Genomic DNA, 18,750 nt, shown 5'->3' on the forward strand with positions numbered 1-18,750 from the left:
CTCCACGTTCCTGTGAAAATTAACCCACATGACAATGTGGGGCATCCATTTCAGGCAGGCTTTAGAAACACACAGATGCAGGCAAGTTATTGGGGCAAAGGCAAAGCAATACAACCCAAATGTCCACTGACAGCTGAATGGACAAAGAAAGTGCATTGTATACATGCAGCAAATATTACCCAGCTTTGAAAAAGGAAGGAAATTCTGCCGTTCACGACAACATGGATAGACCTGAAAGATATGTCGCTAAGTGAGTAAGTTGGTCACAGAAGGACAAATACTGATACGGGCTGCAAACTTATTATAGAAGTAGAAAATGGAATGGTGGTCTCCAGGGGATGGGGATAAAGGGAACTGTTGCTCATTGGATATGAAGTTGCAGTTATACAAGATGAATACGTTCTAGAGAGCACAGTGCCTATGGTTAGCAATACAGTGTTGACCACTTAAAAACTCAAGAGGGTAGATCTCAGGTTAAATGTTCTTACCACATACACACATCCACAAAAGCAAAGGGACATAAGGACACTTTTGGAGGTGATGGATTTGTTTATTTTGTTGATAATGGTGATGGTATCATGGATGTAAGCATCTGTCCAAACTCTTCAAAATATATACCTTAAATATGTATGATTTGTCTTCTGTAAATAAAGGTGAGGCATGGGTATGGGTGCCTAGAGTAGTCAGATTTATAGACACAGAAAGCAGAACGGTGATTGCTAAGGGCTGGAGGACCGTGGGTTTTAGGTACTATTATTTTTCTCATTTTACTAATTAGGAATTTTCTCATCTCACATGTCACAGAGAGGTTAGCCTGAGATTCAAACCCAAGTCAGTTGGGCTCCATTGTCTGTGTTCTTAACCATGATACCACACTGTCATCTATTGTTAAAGAAAGATTAATTACCTTAGCCAGAAAAAACAAATTCAGTGGAATTCGATCAATACATTCCTGAGTCATTTTTTCCCTACAGAGGCTTAGACATGCATTAAGCTGCAGTTTTTGTGTATCTAAGATTGGCAAGGCATTTTCTAATGAAATGCAGGTTTCCAAAGTTTTCACAAGAAAGAAATGTAACTTCCACATCTCTGAGCTGGTCTGCCAGCTGTCTGCCTCTATGCAAGCTTGCAAAGGACTGTTTGACAATGCATAGGCGGTTCTTCCTAATATACAGCACCATGTGGCTGCGTCAGCATTTCTGAGTCATGGCCGGGACTCCAGCGGCCAGGAAGCACAGGCTGTAATGGGTCTGACTCACTCAGGGAAGCTCCGTTCACTTGACAGTGTTTGATTCTGTAACACTGAATAGGACTCTCCAAACTTTGATGTATTTTTTTAACTCTCTGCACATAACGATGTTATAATTTGGGTGTTCCAGGAACGGTGGTCCTTCTCATGTAGCCTCTGAGGAATGAGCAGGCTGAAGACAGGTGGTTCTCAGAGGTCCCATGGAGTGTTCAATTTCCAGTGACCGAATCCATGCCAAAGGGGACACTGAAGGTAACTCTCTTCCACACGCTCACACTCCACAGGATTTGGTTTTGCCTAATCCTGGCCTTATTTGTAAATTTCAAAGTGCACCAAAGATTTAACTCCTAAAAGAAACGAAAAAAAAAGCTCTACCTCCTACTTAACAAAGAACTTTATTAAAAATTATGCATTTTCAGTAAACAGATTTATTTCTTCCCTAGTGTTTTTGGGTATTATTTCTAAATGTGCTAGCTGCCAGAGGTATCACTTTTCTCTACTTTTTTTTTTCACACTTCATTGCTTGCAGGAAAAGTGATGCTCAGTTTCTGGCATTAAACATGTTTTTCTGGTTTTCCTGTCAGCATGAAAAACAAAGCTTGTTTTTCACAGTCTGTAGCATGGCTGCTTGTGTGATAAGGAACAGAACAGTAGGTTTTGGGGAGGTGTAATGTTCTATCTGCATTGGTTTCCCAACTGCTAAGTGCTCACAGATTTGAGCAACTTTCAGATCTGAAATGTTTTAGATCTGTAGTGACGTTGGATATGGGGGAAGGGAAAAATAACGAAAAAAAAAGTACTTGACCGGCTCATCGTGGCATCAAATCATACTTTTTTGTATTTTAAACCTCGCATTTTAAATGTCAAACATGTGATAATGCCTTGTTTCCTGGTAGTGTGGGATGGTGCAGGGTATTTGAAAAGTGTATTTTTATAGACTGTTCAGTTTATGCTTCTATTTTTTTGAATACAAATGTTTATCTCCTAAAAGGAGGTGTTTGTTTTTTGAGACCCAGTATTTACTTATTTATGTATTCATTTATCCAATATACAGTGTGTCTGTAAAGGAAATAAAGGAAAACTCTCCCAGTTTCATACCTATTCAGTGCAGTTCGATGTGGGCTCACACACAGATTTTTTAGGGCTCCTTAGGTAGCTATCCCGTATAGCCTCTACAGACTCGTCACTGACTGATGGCCTACCAGAATGGGGTTTCTCCACCAAACTGCCAGTTTCCTTCAACTGCTTATCCCACCCAGTAATGTTATTCCTATGTGGTGGCACTTTGTTATAAACGCGCCAACATTCATGTTGTACTTTGGTCACGGATTCGAATTTAGCAAGCCACAGAACACATTGAACTTTCCTCTGTACCATCCACATCTTGACTGGCATGGCCGTGGGCTGCTCCGCCGTATACACGGTGTTACGTCATCATCTGCGCATACACACATGCTGCCACATCATCCTACAGAAACTGAGAGGGTTTTCCTTTTATTTGGTGCAGATTTCACATTTCTATCGTCTTTTGTTGCTTTCCTGTGACCGGTCAAAAGTACACCATGACTTTACGGACACACTGTACAGTATTTTTTTTATTAAAACCTGGGTGTATTATGGAATCTATGCCAATTTTGCATCCATGTAGAGGAGAAATGAGAGCTCTCGCGGGCACGGGTGGGGGCTTGCCCACACCTCCTCCCCTTCACATGCCGGCTCTCACCACCCTGCCCCAGGCAGCGCCACATTTCTCTGCAAGCACAAAACCCTCCTCCCACCCCATGTAGGCCACGGGCCAGGGGACGAGCCACCTCTGGTGACAGCCCTCAGTCACTAGCACCAGAGTTGGAGTTTCAGTGCTCTTGGAGGTGGGTGGTAGAAAGGCAGATGGCTTAGAGGTGTGTGTGCTCTGAGGTGTGTAAACTCAGAGCCTGTATCACTGAGGTGTGGGGGCCCCCGGGGGCCTGGACCGGCCCACCCCATCTCGTGGGGCCCCGCCCCATCTCATGGAGACCTGGAGGCCTGGACTGGCCGCCCCATCTCGTGCTGCTCTGCACCCCTCCCTGCTGGTGGGCATTAGCTTCCTCTCGCTTGTCATTGGTCAGTGCACCTAGAGGGCGCCCTCCTCTCGCTAAACCTTTCTCCATGCAGGTCCCCCCTGCCCGCACACCCTCCCTCACTCCCTCTTCTCCCTGCCCAGTTGCTACCTCACCTGAGCCGCTGCCTCCTCCTGGAGGCCTGGCCTCAAAAGGAAGTTTAACCAACAAATATTACCTGTAAAGAAGTGAAGAGAATTCAGTAAGGATGACATGATACTCATCATTGTAAAATGAGTAAACAGGCAATGGAGTCCATTTAAAAAAGTTTTTTTTTTAATTTAGTTATTGATTTTTAGAGAGAAAGAGAAAGGGAGAGAGAAACATCCATTTGCTGTTCCACTTATTTATGCATTCATTGGTTGATTCTTGTATGCACCCTGATGGGGAATCGAACCCACAGCCTTGGTGTATCAGGGACAACTGACTGAGCTACATGGCCAGAGCCTGGATCTATTTCTTAAAATCCAACAGCCATAAATAACTTCACTGCAAGGATCAGAATCGGCAGAGGGTGTTCCTGGCTTCTGCCGGAAGAGTGGGCCTCTGTTACCTCCAGCACACTCACCAACTCAACATGTTAACACATAAGCACGCTTACATGGCTGGCACTGATGACTGATTTACAATTTTAAATTATGTATAATGATAGTTCAGAAGATAAAAACTTCCCCTGGGACTGAACCACGGTGACTTGAAGCAAAGTCACAGGGCTGTCTATATAGCCAGCAGCAGCATGCTGGCAAATGGTGGGTACCTATGTCGGTTCGTGGGCTGCTGCGACACCCCTCCCACCTTGAACTTATAAATGAGGAGACACAGGTGGCCTTGTGACAGGGCTGCCTGCTGCTGCTGGTGCCTGCCCAGATTCATTCCCCTCCTCCCAATCAAAGTCCTGATTTCCCCCATTCAAAGGGGCATAAAACCCTGATGGCATATAATACGATGGTTGTAAGGACTCACCTTTGCTTTTACTACAAAAATATGTATTTATTTATTTTTTTATTTTTTAATTTCTGAAGCTGGAAACGGGGAGAGACAGTCAGACAGACTTCTGCATGCACCCGACCGGGATCCACCCGGCACGCCCACCAGGGGCGATGCTCTGCCCACCAGGGGGCGATGCTCTGCCCCTCCGGGGCGTTGCTCTGCCGCAACCAGAGCCACTCTAGCGCCTGGGGCAGAGGCCAAGGAGCCATCCCCAGCGCCCGAGCCATCCCCAGCACCCGAGCCATCCTTGCTCCAATGGAGCCTTGGCTGCAGGAGGGGAAGAGAGAGACAGAGAGGAAGGAGGGGGTGGGGGTGGAGAAGCAAATGGGCGCTTCTCCTATGTGCCCTGGCCGAGAATCGAACCCGAGTCCCCCGCACGCCAGGCCGACGCTCTACCGCTGAGCCAACTGGCCAGGGCCTGTATTTATTTAAATGTCACACTTGTTTTATTTTTTAAATTCCTTAGTGTTTTTATAAAACGTAAAAGTAATACATACACAGGTTGAAAATGTCAAACCGTGCAAAAGGTTGTACAGTGACCTCCTCCCCTGACCCTCAGTCTCCTAGTCCTCCCTAGAGGAAACAAGCTGCCATTTTACTAATGTCTTTCTAGAAATATTCTATGCAAAGACAAGGATGTCTATAAATAGTCCTCATTTTTACAAAAACGGTAGCATGCTACACACATTGTTGTGTACCTTACTTTTGCCAATTAAACTTTTTTAGAAAATTGTAGGTTTACATATAATTATAAAAAGTGGCACCTAGCTTGGTTGGTTAGTGTCGACCTGAAGTGCAGAGGTTGCGGGTTCGATCCCTGGTCAGGGCACATACAGGAGCAGGTTGATGTTCCTGTCTCTCTCTGTCTCCCATATTCTCTCGCTAAAATCAATAAATTAAAAAATTTTTTGAATGGTACAGAGAGTTCCATGTACCCGTTACCCAGTTACTCCCAATGGTGCCAGGCATGTCAGTGACACCATCGGGGACACTCCAGACCAGTCTGTCTGCCAACTAAATACTGTAATAATAATTTCCTAAAAATGTTATTAATAGTCTGTGTTCACATCTCCACAGTTGTCCCCCAAATATTTGGTTTTGATTGATTGATTGGTATTAGAGAGAGAAGGAGAGAGAGAGAGACAGGAACATCAATCCATTCCTGTATGTGCCCTGACCAGGGATCGAACCCGCAACCACTGTGCTTCAGGATGAAGCTCTAACCAACAAAGCTATCCGGCCAGGGCAAGTATGTGTAATCTGGCAAATCTTACAGGTGTCAATGAAGGGTGCTCTTTGCATTTGGTTGCTATAGCCCTTTAAACAGACCCACCAGCTTTCCCCTTAATCCCTATGACGCTGACTTTTTGAAGAGTCAAATTCTGTTCTGGTTGTCTGTGTGAAGAAATTTTAAAAGACTCCATAATTTACTGACTTCATATTACAGCTCACAATTTTGTAGATCACAAATCCATGCAGAGCTAAGTAATGTCATTTGTTTCCCATGACATTGAGACAGTCACTTGGTAGTACTGTACTATTTATTTGACTGCAGGGTTCACAGAAGTCTAATTATAATATTGTACACCGGGAATTTATGTAATGTTATTCACTAATGTTACCTCAATAAAAAATAAATATAACAAAAAAAAAAGTGATGGGAGTCAGCTTCCACCCCCAGGACTGCTATATTCCAGACATCACACAACCATTGTATATAAATGGCTGCTGGAAATGTCTCAAAGGCAGAGTACTAAGCCACTTTAGTCTTGTTCACTCTTGTGACCTGTGGTGGCACAGTGGATAGAACATTGACCTGGGACGCTGAAGTTCCAGGTTGAAAACTCCAAGGTTACCAGCTTGGGCGTGGAATCATTGACATGATCCCATGGTTGCTGGCTTGAGCCCAAAGGTTGCTGGCTTGAAGCCCAAGGTCACTGGCTTGAGCCCAAAGGTCACTGGCTTGAAGCCCAAGGTCACTGGCTTGAGCCCAAAGGTCGCTGGCTTGAAGCCCAAGGTCACTGGCTTGAGCCCAAAGGTCACTGGCTTGAAGCCCAAGGTCACTGGCTTGAGCTCAAGGTCACTAGCTTGAGCAAGGGGTCATTGACTTGGCTGTAACCACCCCGCACCCAGCAAGGTGTAAATGAGAAGAAATCAATGAAAAACTAAAATGCTGTAACTATGAGTTGATGCTTCTAATATCTCTCCCTTCCTGTCTCTGTCTGTCAGTCTCACTGAAAAATAGTCTTGTTCACTCTTTTGCTTTAAGCATTCCACTTTTACAGCTGGTGTAAAGGTGAAATTCAGTACAGTTCTACCAAAACTTTATCGAATCTAAATTAGCCAAGCCTGATCAGTGAGCTTTCATTAAGGCATCAGTACTGACTTAAGCCCGTGGACCTAGCAGGCTATATGTGACTTAACCTGTTTCTTGGCAAACTGTTTTTTACCACTTCAATTCAGTGTTTTTGGTGTTTCACTGTGACTGTTACAATATCTGTGCACCACTTGTACTATCATTTCCTTAACATTGACTCATTGTTTTTACGCAATGTTTGAAAGGAAAATAATATCACTATTATAGCTAAAGAAGACTAATTCATTGGACAAATATTGACAAAGTGCCTGACATGCACTAGGCAGTGGGGATACAGCAGTGAAAAATACATGCTCCACCCCCTAGAGCTAATGTTCTAATTGGGGCAACAGACGAAAAATAAGTAAAATGTATAATACGTAAGACAGTGGTCAGTGTTGAGGTGAAACAGGGAGGGCCATACCAGGTATCAGTGTTGGGGATAACATTTTAGATAGGGTGGCTAGAGAAGACCTCATTGAGAAGGCGACATTTGAGTAAAGACCTGAAAGGGACCAACCACGTGGAAATTCAAGAGAAAGGCAATCTAGGTAGTGGGAACAGAGAGTGCAAAGCCCTGAGGAACAAGTGAGCCTGGGGTGTTCCAGGAACAACCCCGAAGTCACCGGCAGAAGCAAAACGAGGTAGGAAGCTATTACATGATCTCCAGGCAAGAGATCATGGTGGCCTGGACCAGAGTGACGAGAAATTCTGAAGGTAGAGCCAACCATTATTTAATCATAAGCTCAAACTTGCCCTAATTTTACTTTTTCTGGTTTCTTCAGTTATTAGTTCAAGGAAAGGACAGATAAATAGAGTAAAAATAAACTAGCAGTGACTAATAGCTTTTTGGTGAGCCAAGACAGTAAATAAGAAAAACAAGGCACTCTGATTTTATCTTACACACGGGCCTGTTACTTTAGTATTAAAGTACTTTTTTTTTGGATACATCATTAAGCATCCACCTCAATTGTTTCAACATAGAAAAACAGCTTTCTATCTTGTTAGTAAATAACCAGCATCGCTGGCCTGACCTGTGGTGGCACAGTGGGTATCAATCTGGAACGCTGAGGTCACCGGTTCGAAACCCTGGGCTTGCCTGGTCAAGGCACATATGGGAGTTGATGCTTCCTGCTCCTCCCCGCCCTTCTCTCTAAAAATGAATAAAATCTTTAAAAACAAAGAACAAACCTGGTTTGTTTGTTTTTTTTAAAACAGCTAACAGAGATGCATAGTGTCAAAATTGGTAACTAGGTCCGATTGGATCAGGCCTGGGATGGAGGGTTCAATGATGCCTTTCTTTAAGCCCCTAAACGTGTCAAGTGTGTTTTTGATTTCATATAAACATTCAAAGGACCATGTCAATACAATCCAATGCTAAAGTATCCTGCACCTTTACTAGGTATTTCCACCTTTTTTTTTTTTTAAACTGGGTTACACGCTGCGAGAAGAAAACTTCCAGAGGACCCCACTCACTGCTCCCCGGTTCCCGCCCTGGGTCGCACTGCACTAAGACCTTATCGATTGCTCCTGCCTAGGCTGACCTGCCTAGATCGATTGTTCCTGTCTGGCCAGCCCCGGGCGCGGGAAAAAGTTTGGATCCGGCTGGGCGGCCACAGCAACCCATTCAACACCCACAATCCTGACCAGCCTGTGCTTCCTCCTACTTTTGCATCTCCGACTCCCCGAGGTCTCCTGAATCCCACAAGTGGAAGCAGAGAAGCTCAAGCCGCCGCCATGTCCGAGGCTTATTTCCAGGTGGAGTCCGGTGCGCTGGGACCCGAAGAGAACTTTCTTTCCTTGGACGACATCCTGATGTCCCATGAGAAGCTCCCTGTGCGCACGGAGATCCCCATCCCACGCCTCGGCGCGTTCTTCCAGGAGCGGAGTGGAGGGGCGGACACCGACAACACGATCCCTCAGGTAAGCCTTCTGGCTCGGTCCTGCGTGGAAAGACTACGTACAACTCCGAATGGCCTCGCGGCCCTGTGGCGCCGCATCGCCTGGCGCGCTGCTTTCTGGGATTTGTAGTTTTTGGAGGAGAGGGGGCTGTCGTACTCACCTACGAATTTCATCCACCTGTCGCGGCGCACTACAGCGGTCTCCCCACCCATCCTGGGCTTCCATTGTGGAAACTAAATATATCACAAGTCGCCAGGCTCCCTCCAACACTGATTTCGTTCTTGATTCAGCAGTGTTTCTCCTCTCGTCTACCACCACCACCACCACGTGCCTTAGACTTGGCTTCTACTGAATACACTTCAAGATCAGGGTTCTGATCACGTTTGCCTTAACACAAAACAACAGCTTTGGGTTCTGGAAAAGGACGTGCCAAGTCTGGGACGCAGAAATTGCTAGATTCATCCCTGCATAATGATGACGGTATCCGCAACCATTGGCTGAGGGCTTTGGTGCCAGCATGGATGGGATGGGGCGAGGGAACTTTTCCATTTATCACCCCTTTCATTCTTCAACCACCCTGCAACTAGGTATTGTTACATACAAGGACACTGAAGCCCAGGAAACTTGGGTAGGGTGGCCAGGGCCCCGCTGTAGGTGCTGAGCTAGGATTTGAACCTGGAGTTGTATGATGACTTCACATATAAGTGTGCCCCAGGAACATGGCTCATCATGGTTATTTTTGATTTCCTGTTTAACTTAAGTTTTGTTTAGAAAGTGTTTTTGTTTGGCCTGAGTTCATATTTTATCAACAGGATACATATACAGAATTTAAAACGTCAAATAGTGCTGAAGGGTAGGAAATAACCTGGCCCTGCCTTGCTTTCCCGGACTTCCCTGTCCAGCTCCACAGGCTCTACGTTCTGTAGGAGTTTCTTCAAGCTTCACCTCGATGTCTCTAAATAACGGCCTTAAATGTACCGTGATTTGTAAGCGATTTAGACATTACGTCTTGACTTTCCATCATTGAGGATTTAGTTCTCCCACACACTGGTAAACAGAGCGGAGCTGCCCACACATCGTTTGTACTTCCCTCTCTTTGACCAGGTGTCCTTTCTATCCCAGGGTCCCATCTAGGATACCACGTGGCATTCAGTAGCCATGTCTCCTTAGGCTCCTGTTGGCTGTGACAGTTTATCAGACTTGACCTGTTTTTTTAATGACCAGGGCAGTTTTGTGAAGTCTTTTGCTTCCTTCAAGCCAGTTATGTTTGCCTTTTTTTTTAAAAAAAAATATTTCTCTCAGTTTCTAGCCCATCATGGCCATGTCCTCATATTTTCCAATTCTGGTGAGCCTTTAAAAAGGTAGCGACACATTCTTCTGTCAGCTCTGAAGCTGGGACGTGCTGTGGGAAGGGAGGGGTTGGTCCTCTTTTTCTTTCTGTTCCCCCAGCATCCAGGGGCCTAGAATACGACAGTTGTTACTTATGCCTTTTTACCCCTTTTTGTTCTCTACTGTGTTTTTATTGTATCAATCCATTTTCTCCCTCCACTCCATCATGACAGAAAACTTCAGCCCACACGGTTCATTTCTTCAAGTCACAACCAGAGAATAGATTCGTCTGAGAAGAGATTCGAACCCAGGGCTCTATGACTTCACACACAAGCGTGTCCCGAAGAGAACAGGCATCCTTGCTTGTGCAATAGGTGTCTCCTTTCTGTCTCTCTCTCACACACACATTTGTCATTGCTCTTGAGATCTGCATTCTTGTCTGATGGCAGGGCTCAAAGCTGGAACTCCCCTTGTGGCTGGCAAAGGGCCTTTTTGACAACAAGCGGCGGATCCTGTCTGTGGACCTCCCCAAGATCTACCGAGAGGGCTGGAGGACCGTGTTCAGTGCCGATGCCAACGTCGTAGACCTCCACAAAATCGGGCCCCATTTCTACGGCTTTGGCTCCCAGCTCCTGCATTTTGACAGTCCCGAGAACGCCGACATTTCCCAGTCTCTCCTGCAGGCAAGTAACGGGCGTGAAAACCTCCAGCTCTGCGCATGTCTCGAGCCAGCTGTGGCCGCCACTGTCGTTACTCTTACCCAGGGAAGTTTATAACATACACAGTTAGTGTATTATTATTCCAGGTCAGCCTGTGATTAGACTGTATTTGCCAATTATATAAATATTTAAATAGGACTTGTTTACTGCTCTTCATGTCTGCTTGGGAGGAGTTGGGACCAACAGGAGTCCTGGAAATAACAAAGGGGGGATGGTTGATTACAGGTGTCACACACAGTCGCGGCCAAGCCCTGGGACTGGTCAGAGGGTTCCTGTTAGAAATACATGCGGTGTGTGGTTAGGTACTCCCTCCCCTGGCTCTGGGGGTAAGACCTGGCTCTGCTGCCTTCTAGATGGATGACTTGACTTCTCTAGGCAGCAAGCCTTCACCTGGGAAAGGAGATAATGATGGTGGCGGGATTGTAGAGTCGTAGTGAGATCAGGTAGTGCCATGCGAGAAGCCATCGCTATTGTTATCTATCGCCCATGGACAACACAGTGTTATGCGTATGTTACCACCCTTGATGGTATAACCTTCCTTTAACGTTCGTAATTATTTTTTATTCTGTTCAGACCGGGGGAAAAAACCCTTCTTTCTCCCTCTTGTTTTACGTCCTCATTTCTAGTTTTATAAGACTGTTAGCTCAAGGCCCGTCTGTCCCCTGGACTGTGCTGACATCCTCCATTAGGCTTCAGGGTTGTCTGACCTCGCATCAATCCGCGGACGGTAGACGTTTCGAGCTTATGAAACTTCTCTGAGTAAAAATCCCTTCGTCTTCTCATGTCGCCAGGACATGGTCTTGAATCGGAACACTGCCCTTTCTAAACGAGTTATGTGTTGTCTTTTTCCGTCAGTGCTTTCCAGCGCTGCACGTGGACTGGAGTTGCTCCTGTGTAAGGTGAGGGTGTCGTGAGACAGTTGCAGAGCCGAAGCAGGACTTGTGGCGTGGGCTCAGGGCCCGGGACAGACATAGCTAGATCACATGTGCCTCCATCTTTTTGTCAGACTGAGAACAATAGAAACTATATTCGGTTACATCAGGAATCTGTCCTGGTTGAAGGCCATTTGTGTGTGACCACAGGGCAGTATCGCGGCCTGTGTTACTATAACAACAACGGGTAATGTTTGTCAAGGAGCTTACGCTTGCCAGCCATTTGCTAGGTGCTCTACATGTATAACTTCCTTGGATTTCCTCAACAGCCCATTTCACAGGCAAGGAAATCGAGGCTTGGCATTGTGCAATAACTTCCTCAGACGTCTTCTGACTGAGTCCTGAGGCCAGACTCTTCCCTTTCATGCCGTTGCAGTATTCGGGGATGAAAGTGGATCTGATTTCTCTCACTCCTTTCTTCTCCAGACATTTATCGGACGTTTCCGCCGCATCATGGACTCCTCCCAGAATGCTTACAACGAGGACACCACGGCACTGGTGTCCAGGCTGGATGAGCTGGAGAGGGGCTTGTTTCAAACGGGGCAGAAAGGGTTGAACGACTTCCAGTGTTGGGAGAAGGGGCAGGCGTCTCAGATCACGGCTTCTAACCTTGCTCAGAACTACAAGAAGAGAAAATTCACCGACACGGAAAACTGAAGGCCGGAAGAACACAGAATAATTGTTCCTTGTAGACTTATCCCTCTTGTCCTTGGTAAGAGCGTGGTGGGCCCTGTCAAGGGCCAGAGTCATAGCTCTTCTCATAGCTTATTTTCTGCAGCCGTCTCAGGAGGGATGTCACCTGGTTGGGGAAGGATGTGCTGGAGGATGTCTCTGGCCCTATCCGTCTTCCAGGACTATCCCACCCGGCGGACCCCCAGCCCAGGCCTACTTCACCTAGGAAGCCACAACTGAAGAGACATCAAAGCCTTTTATCAATCAAGATTCTTAACACATACATTGCAATAGAGTTGGACCTAGAATTCCTCGTGCCTGGGATTTGGACAGCCTTAGATGCCCAGTTTCACTAGCTCCAAAGGACAACTTGGGCCATCTTAGTCCTTGCATAAAATATTCTCTTGAGCTGAATTGCCTCGTCTTCCTGGTTGCGCAAAGGATAGCACCTCCATGATGCCGGTCCTGTCAGTCTCTCCTGCCACCTGCCTGTGGGGAGTTACCCCAGTTTCCAAAACCAGTCTGGAAGAATAAGGAAGGAAAGGGGGCAGGCAGACGAAGAGCATGGCTTTTCCTCGGGAGGAGACGTTCCTTTCCGCTATAATCAGGAATTCGCATAACTGCAGTCAAGCTGGAGGGGAGATGCTCACACTGAGCTTGTGTTTGTCTGGAGGTCTTTGTAGCACCTCAGTTATCCTACGCCCTCCCTCCCTCCCTCGACAAGCTGTCAGGCAGCTGAATTGCAGAATAGTTATTAAGGGGTGTTAACCAGCCCTTACTCCATCGCAATCAGGACTGCAGGGCTGTAGGTTATGAAGAACCCTGTGTGGAAAGTTTAACATGGCAAATGTAAGTGGGCAGGAGGCCATGCTTAATGTTTTTCCTTTTCTTCAGTCCATTTTGCAACATTTTCACATGGAGGACTCCTGACGTTCACCAAGAATCTGTTTCAGCAAACACAGAAGTCTCCCTGGGGATCCAGGAAGAACCCTCCAGCTGAGTAGTAGGCGGCATTCCTGGGGCCACTGGACCTTTTGAAGGCTGGTGGCCTCCCCACCACTGCACCCTCACAACTAGGGAAAATGGCCTTTGTTCCTGGAAACTACAGGGATTTGGGTATCCAGACTGTGCAGATGTCTCAGTGCCAACTTAGAAAGTCAGAAATGCTTTTAATGTGCCCCTTTGAAGATGGAATCGATGTTTTTACTCTTTTGATCTTGGTGCTAAATAAACGATCACTTTGCACTGGAGTGTGTTCTGTACTATTTTTGTCGCTGATAGAGTATCGTGGTGATCACATAGAGCTATCAGTTTTGTGTTTGATCATATTTGACAACAATGCCCAAATAGATCCATGTTTTAGCAACTGCTCTTTTGTTTGCACGAGATTCGTAAGTAGGAGTGACAGTCTCTGTAGGAACATGCTGTGTCCCACAAAGGTAGGGCTTCCATGGCAACCACAGCATTGACATCCAGACGGTACCTCCAGATACAACACAAAGGGTGAAAAAGCATGTTATTTAATTTCTGGAGTCATTGTTTTCATGGATAGCTTTGTATTTAAATTCAAGCCTAATGCTGCTGCCATTTGTTTTCTCTTTAAAATTATTATTATTTCTTTTGCTCAGGGACTACATACCAGGAATATGTGGGTATGCAGGGGCAGAATGTAGACCCTGTTTCAAATTCTGGACAGATTATGTAACAAGTAGTGTGATTGGGGCCTAGTGTTGTGTATGGGACCTCAGTATTGTGTGTAGAGCAGGGGTCGGGGACCTTTTTGGCTGAGAGAGCCATGAACGCCACATATTTTAAAATGTAATTCCATGAGAGCCATACAACAACCCGTGTATGTTACGCATTATCCAATAAAAATTTGATGTTGTCCTGGAGGACAGCTGTGATTGGCTCCAGCCACCCGCAACCATGAACATGAGCAGTAGGAAATGAATGGATTGTAATACATGAGAATGTTTTATATTTTTAACATTACTATTTTTTTTATTAAAGATTTGTCTGCGAGCCAGATTCAGCCATCAAAAGAGCCATATCTGGCTCGTGAGCTGTGGGTTCCCGACCCCTGATATAGAGAGTTGGACATAAAGAGGAACTTTAAACTTGCTTTTGGTAGCTGCTTAGAGTAGAAAATTCCCAATAGTCTGTACAAGAAAGTTGAGCATTAAACGGAGCTTGCCTGTGGCGGTAGCTTAGAGTGAAAAAATTTTACAAGCCCAACTAGTTAGATATCTTGACTTAAATCTTGCCTACAGAAGCAGGATGTAGTTTTATGCTTTAGCCTTGCAGCAGTTACAGGAAGAACTGTAATCAGCTTTAGAACAAAGAATGCTTTCTGCAGAAATGTCAAGAATGTTGTACATACGTGTTGTAATAGCCATGACTTTGTGGTTTATCCCCTTAAATACTGCTCTCTCCCTAGGCTCGGGGCTGTTAGCTGTTTCTCAGCTAGCAGTCGCCGATCGGCTAATAAAGGCTCTTTAAATTTATAATCAATTTGGGCTCCGATCAATAATTGCTCGCGTTTGGTCCATAACAGTAGCTTTTGAAACCCCCTTTTCCAACGACGAGTTTGCCGTCAAGCCTGTCAACGACTACCGCTTCCTCCCGCAACGCGCCCCGAATCAGTCTTGAATTGTTTGGTCCCTTCAAAGAGGTGAGTTTTTCCAAATGAGTCAATAAATTGACTCAGATACCAAGTCACTCTTATATCAAGGGGAGAAATGATGCCCTCTCCCCTGAAAGGCTCGGTTCCCAGGTAACTGGCCTTACTTATATCATATACGAAAGGCCTCCCTGTATTCCGGTTTTTCCCGGGAATGATTGGGGCTGCGGAGGGGAGAGGGGCAAGGCTTGATCTCCTGGGTCAGTGCCTCCTGCTTTCTGACCTCTGGACATAGGAGCTCGGCCGGCTGGATGGGTGCGGTCACCTTCCACCTGTCTCCCTGTCTTCACCCTCCACCCGGCCTTTAGACATGTGTTACCATGGCAGCTGGAGTCATTTTGTTCCACCATAAATCGGATCTTGCCTGACCAGGCGGTGGCACAGTGGATAGAGCTTCGGACTGGGATGCGGAGGACCCAGGTTCGAGACCCCGAGGTCACCAGCTTGAGCGCGGGCTCATCTGGTTTGAGCAAAGCTCACCAGCTTGGACCCAAGGTCGCTGGTTTGAGCAAGGGGTTACTTGAAATGCTGAAGGCCCATGGTCAAGGCACATATGAGAAAGCAATCAATGAACAACTAAGGTGTCCCAACGAAAAACTGATAATTGATGCTTCTCATCTCTCCATTTCTGTCTGTCTGACCCTATCTATCCCTCTCTCTGACTCTCTCTCTGTCTCTGTAAAATAAATAAATAAATAAATAAAAATAAATCGGATCTTAATCATTCTCTGCTCAAAACCCTCTGTCTCGGCCATGGCGGGTTGGCTCAGTGGTAGAATGTTGGCCTGGGGTGCAGGAGTCCCGGGTTAAATTCTCGGCCAGGGCACACAGGAGAAGCGGCCATCTGCTTCTCCACCCTTCCCCCCCTCCTTTCTCTCTCTCTTCCCCTCCCGCAGCCAAGGCTCCATTGGAGCAAAGTTGGCCCGGGCACTGAGGATGGCTCCATGGCCTCCGCCTCAGGTGCTAGAATGGCTCCAGTTGCAGCGGAGCAACGCCCCAGATGGGCAGAGCATCACCCCCTGGTGGGCATGCCGGGCGGATCCCGGTCAGTCCGGCACATGCAGGAGTCTGTCTGACTGCCTCAGCGCTTCTTACTTTGGAAAAATACAAACAAACAAAAAAACCAAAACCCTCTCGTCTCAAAAAGGCTACCATCTCAGCACCATTTGTTGAGAAGTCCCTCCTCACCCCAGTGATTTGGTGTTGAATTTTCTTACTGCTTCTGTAGCAGAAGTCATGTTTCTTATTTTGAGTAAAAATTTTACCTTCTGCCTGAGAGATTTCTGAGCATCATACAGAGCTTCTCATTGACCTCTCAGCCGCCCGGACCTGGGAAGCACTGAGTAACTCACTGGAGTTTGCACAGATGTTCAGTCTACTCGGAATCTATCTGTTCTCTTCTGTTCCATCATCTGTCAAGAAACTGCAGGAGAGTTTTTCCTCTTGATGCTTGCTGCAATCTGAATACAGCCCGTGGCTTAGTGAAGGGTTGATGCCCGCTCCATGGTTGTGTGAGAAGGTAGGGAAAGCTGGGAGGGAGTCTCAGTGTGTAAGTTGAAATACGTTTTACACTGATCTTGGCAAAAGAAAATAACCGCAGAGGCCCCCTGCGTGTTTCTGAAAGGAGATCTCTTTGTGTCCAAGAGAAAACTGTGTGCACTTGAAGGAACTTGGTGAACAAAATGCAGGACAGATGCTTGACTCTAAGAACCTAGATTTCAACAATCCTTATCTGGTATAGGTAAACAAAACATTTTAATATTGAATGCACCATAGAAACAATTCTCAGAAGACAGATGCCTTAAACCTAAAGAGAAGTCTCCAAAGCTTGGAATTTTGTTGCCAACTCTTGATATCGCTATTTTGAATGAACAATAATCTTTTATCCTTGATGTGCAGCGAATAAATGTCTAGCATCCAGGGCCAGTCTGAGAAGATGTCCGGTCACTCTCTTACTGAGAACGGAGGCTTCACACAGTTGGATTAGCACTGCTTTCTTTGCTTTCACCAGACACAGCTCACTTGCCAAGCAGCCTTCCCCTGGGACACAGGCGTTCTTCCCGTTACCTGTGATGTGGTCAGAAGGAAGGTGCAGATGAGGCCACGGCCGTAGGAGCCAGGAGTCTCCCATCTGTCTGCTTTGCAGAGATCAAAGTCAAGTCCACTAAACGGGGCCTCATTTCATGAAACTTGTTATTTGGAAATAATCTTGAGATTTCTAGAACAGTTGGAAAGGTAGGACAGAGTGTTCCCATGTCCCCTTCCCCTGGCTTTCCCAGACACCTTACACAATCACGGTGCGAGTTGCAAACACTTCAGGTTCATCCTGTGTTGCATTTAGGGGACAAATAATTTTTTAAAGCAAAGCAGAGCCTCAGACTCTTCCCTACTGTCATGCCAGAAGTGAACCTTATTGGAAAGGCATCCTTTCATGAGGGCCGACTAGGGGCCTCCAGGCCTTGCCCACGAGCGACCTGCTGGTGAGCTCAAGGAGGGCCACCTGAAAATCAAACCTCTCCTCCAGTACTTGCATCTGATGGAAAAAGTCCTCTTTGATTTGCCTTAAAACTTGCAGCATTCTCTCTCTCTCTCTCTCTCTCTCTCTCCTCTGCAGTGACTTGATTTTCTCCTGTGTGCCCTGGCCGAGAATTTTTTTTTTTTTTTTTTTCATTTTTCTGAAGCTGGAAACAGGGAGAGACAGTCAGACAGACTCCCGCATGCGCCCGACCGGGATCCACCCGGTACGCCCACCAGGGGCGACGCTCTGCCCACCAGGGGGCGATGCTCTGCCCATCCTGGGCGTCGCCATATTGCGACCAGAGCCACTCTAGCGCCTGGGGCAGAGGCCAAGGAGCCATCCCCAGCGCCCGGGCCATCTTTGCTCCAATGGAGCCTCGGCTGCGGGAGGGGAAGAGAGAGACAGAGAGGAAAGTGCGGCGGAGGGGTGGAGAAGCAAATGGGCGCTTCTCCTGTGTGCCCTGGCCGGGAATTGAACCCGGGTCCTCCGCACGCTAGGCCGACGCTCTACCGCTGAGCCAACCGCTGGCCGAGAATTTAACCCGGGACTCCTGCACCCCAGGCCAACATTCTACCACTGAGCCAACCCGCCATGGCCGAGACAGAGGGTTTTGAGCAGAGAATGATTAAGATCCGATTTATTTATTTTTATTTATTTATTTATTTTACAGAGACAGAGAGAGAGTCAGAGAGAGGGATAGATAGGGTCAGACAGACAGAAATGGAGAGATGAGAAGCATCAATTATCAGTTTTTCGTTGGGACACCTTAGTTGTTCATTGATTGCTTTCTCATATGTGCCTTGACCATGGGCCTTCAGCATTTCAAGTAACCCCTTGCTCAAACCAGCGACCTTGGGTCCAAGCTGGTGAGCTTTGCTCAAACCAGATGAGCCCGCGCTCAAGCTGGTGACCTCGGGGTCTCGAACCTGGGTCCTCCGCATCCCAGTCCGAAGCTCTATCCACTGTGCCACCGCCTGGTCAGGCAAGATCCGATTTATGGTGGAACAAAATGACTCCAGCTGCCATGGTAACACATGTCTAAAGGCCGGGTGGAGGGTGAAGACAGGGAGACAGGTGGAAGGTGACCGCACCCATCCAGCCGGCCGAGCTCCTATGTCCAGAGGTCAGAAAGCAGGAGGCACTGACCCAGGAGATCAAGCCTTGCCCCTCTCCCCTCCGCAGCCCCAATCGTTCCCGGGAAAAACCGGAATACAGGGAGGCCTTTCGTATATGATATAAGTAAGGCCAGTTACCTGGGAACCGAGCCTTTCAGGGGAGAGGGCATCATTTCTCCCCTTGATATAAGA

The 18,750-nt window shown here is 46.8% G+C and overlaps 1 protein-coding gene and 1 long non-coding RNA gene across 2 annotated transcripts; one reads left to right on the forward strand and one right to left on the reverse strand.

Moving 5' to 3' along the window:
* Positions 1-408: 408 nt before the first annotated feature.
* LOC136313537 (uncharacterized) lies at positions 409-8,484 on the reverse strand. Its single transcript, XR_010727159.1, has 3 exons — positions 8,359-8,484; positions 3,462-3,523; positions 409-1,596 (listed from the first exon to the last, which is right to left on the reverse strand). It is a non-coding gene; the product is annotated as an uncharacterized lncRNA (long non-coding RNA).
* Positions 8,181-13,490, forward strand: GINS3 (GINS complex subunit 3). The gene is made up of 3 exons (XM_066244010.1): positions 8,181-8,614; positions 10,372-10,605; positions 12,000-13,490. The coding sequence occupies exons 1-3, from the start codon at positions 8,429-8,431 to the stop codon at positions 12,228-12,230; spliced, it is 651 nt and encodes a 216-aa protein (XP_066100107.1). The 5' UTR covers positions 8,181-8,428; the 3' UTR covers positions 12,231-13,490.
* The last annotated feature ends 5,260 nt before the right edge of the window (positions 13,491-18,750 follow it).

The sequence above is a fragment of the Saccopteryx bilineata genome, chromosome 9, assembly GCF_036850765.1.
Source record: "Saccopteryx bilineata isolate mSacBil1 chromosome 9, mSacBil1_pri_phased_curated, whole genome shotgun sequence".
NCBI classification, from domain to species: Eukaryota; Metazoa; Chordata; class Mammalia; order Chiroptera; family Emballonuridae; genus Saccopteryx; species Saccopteryx bilineata.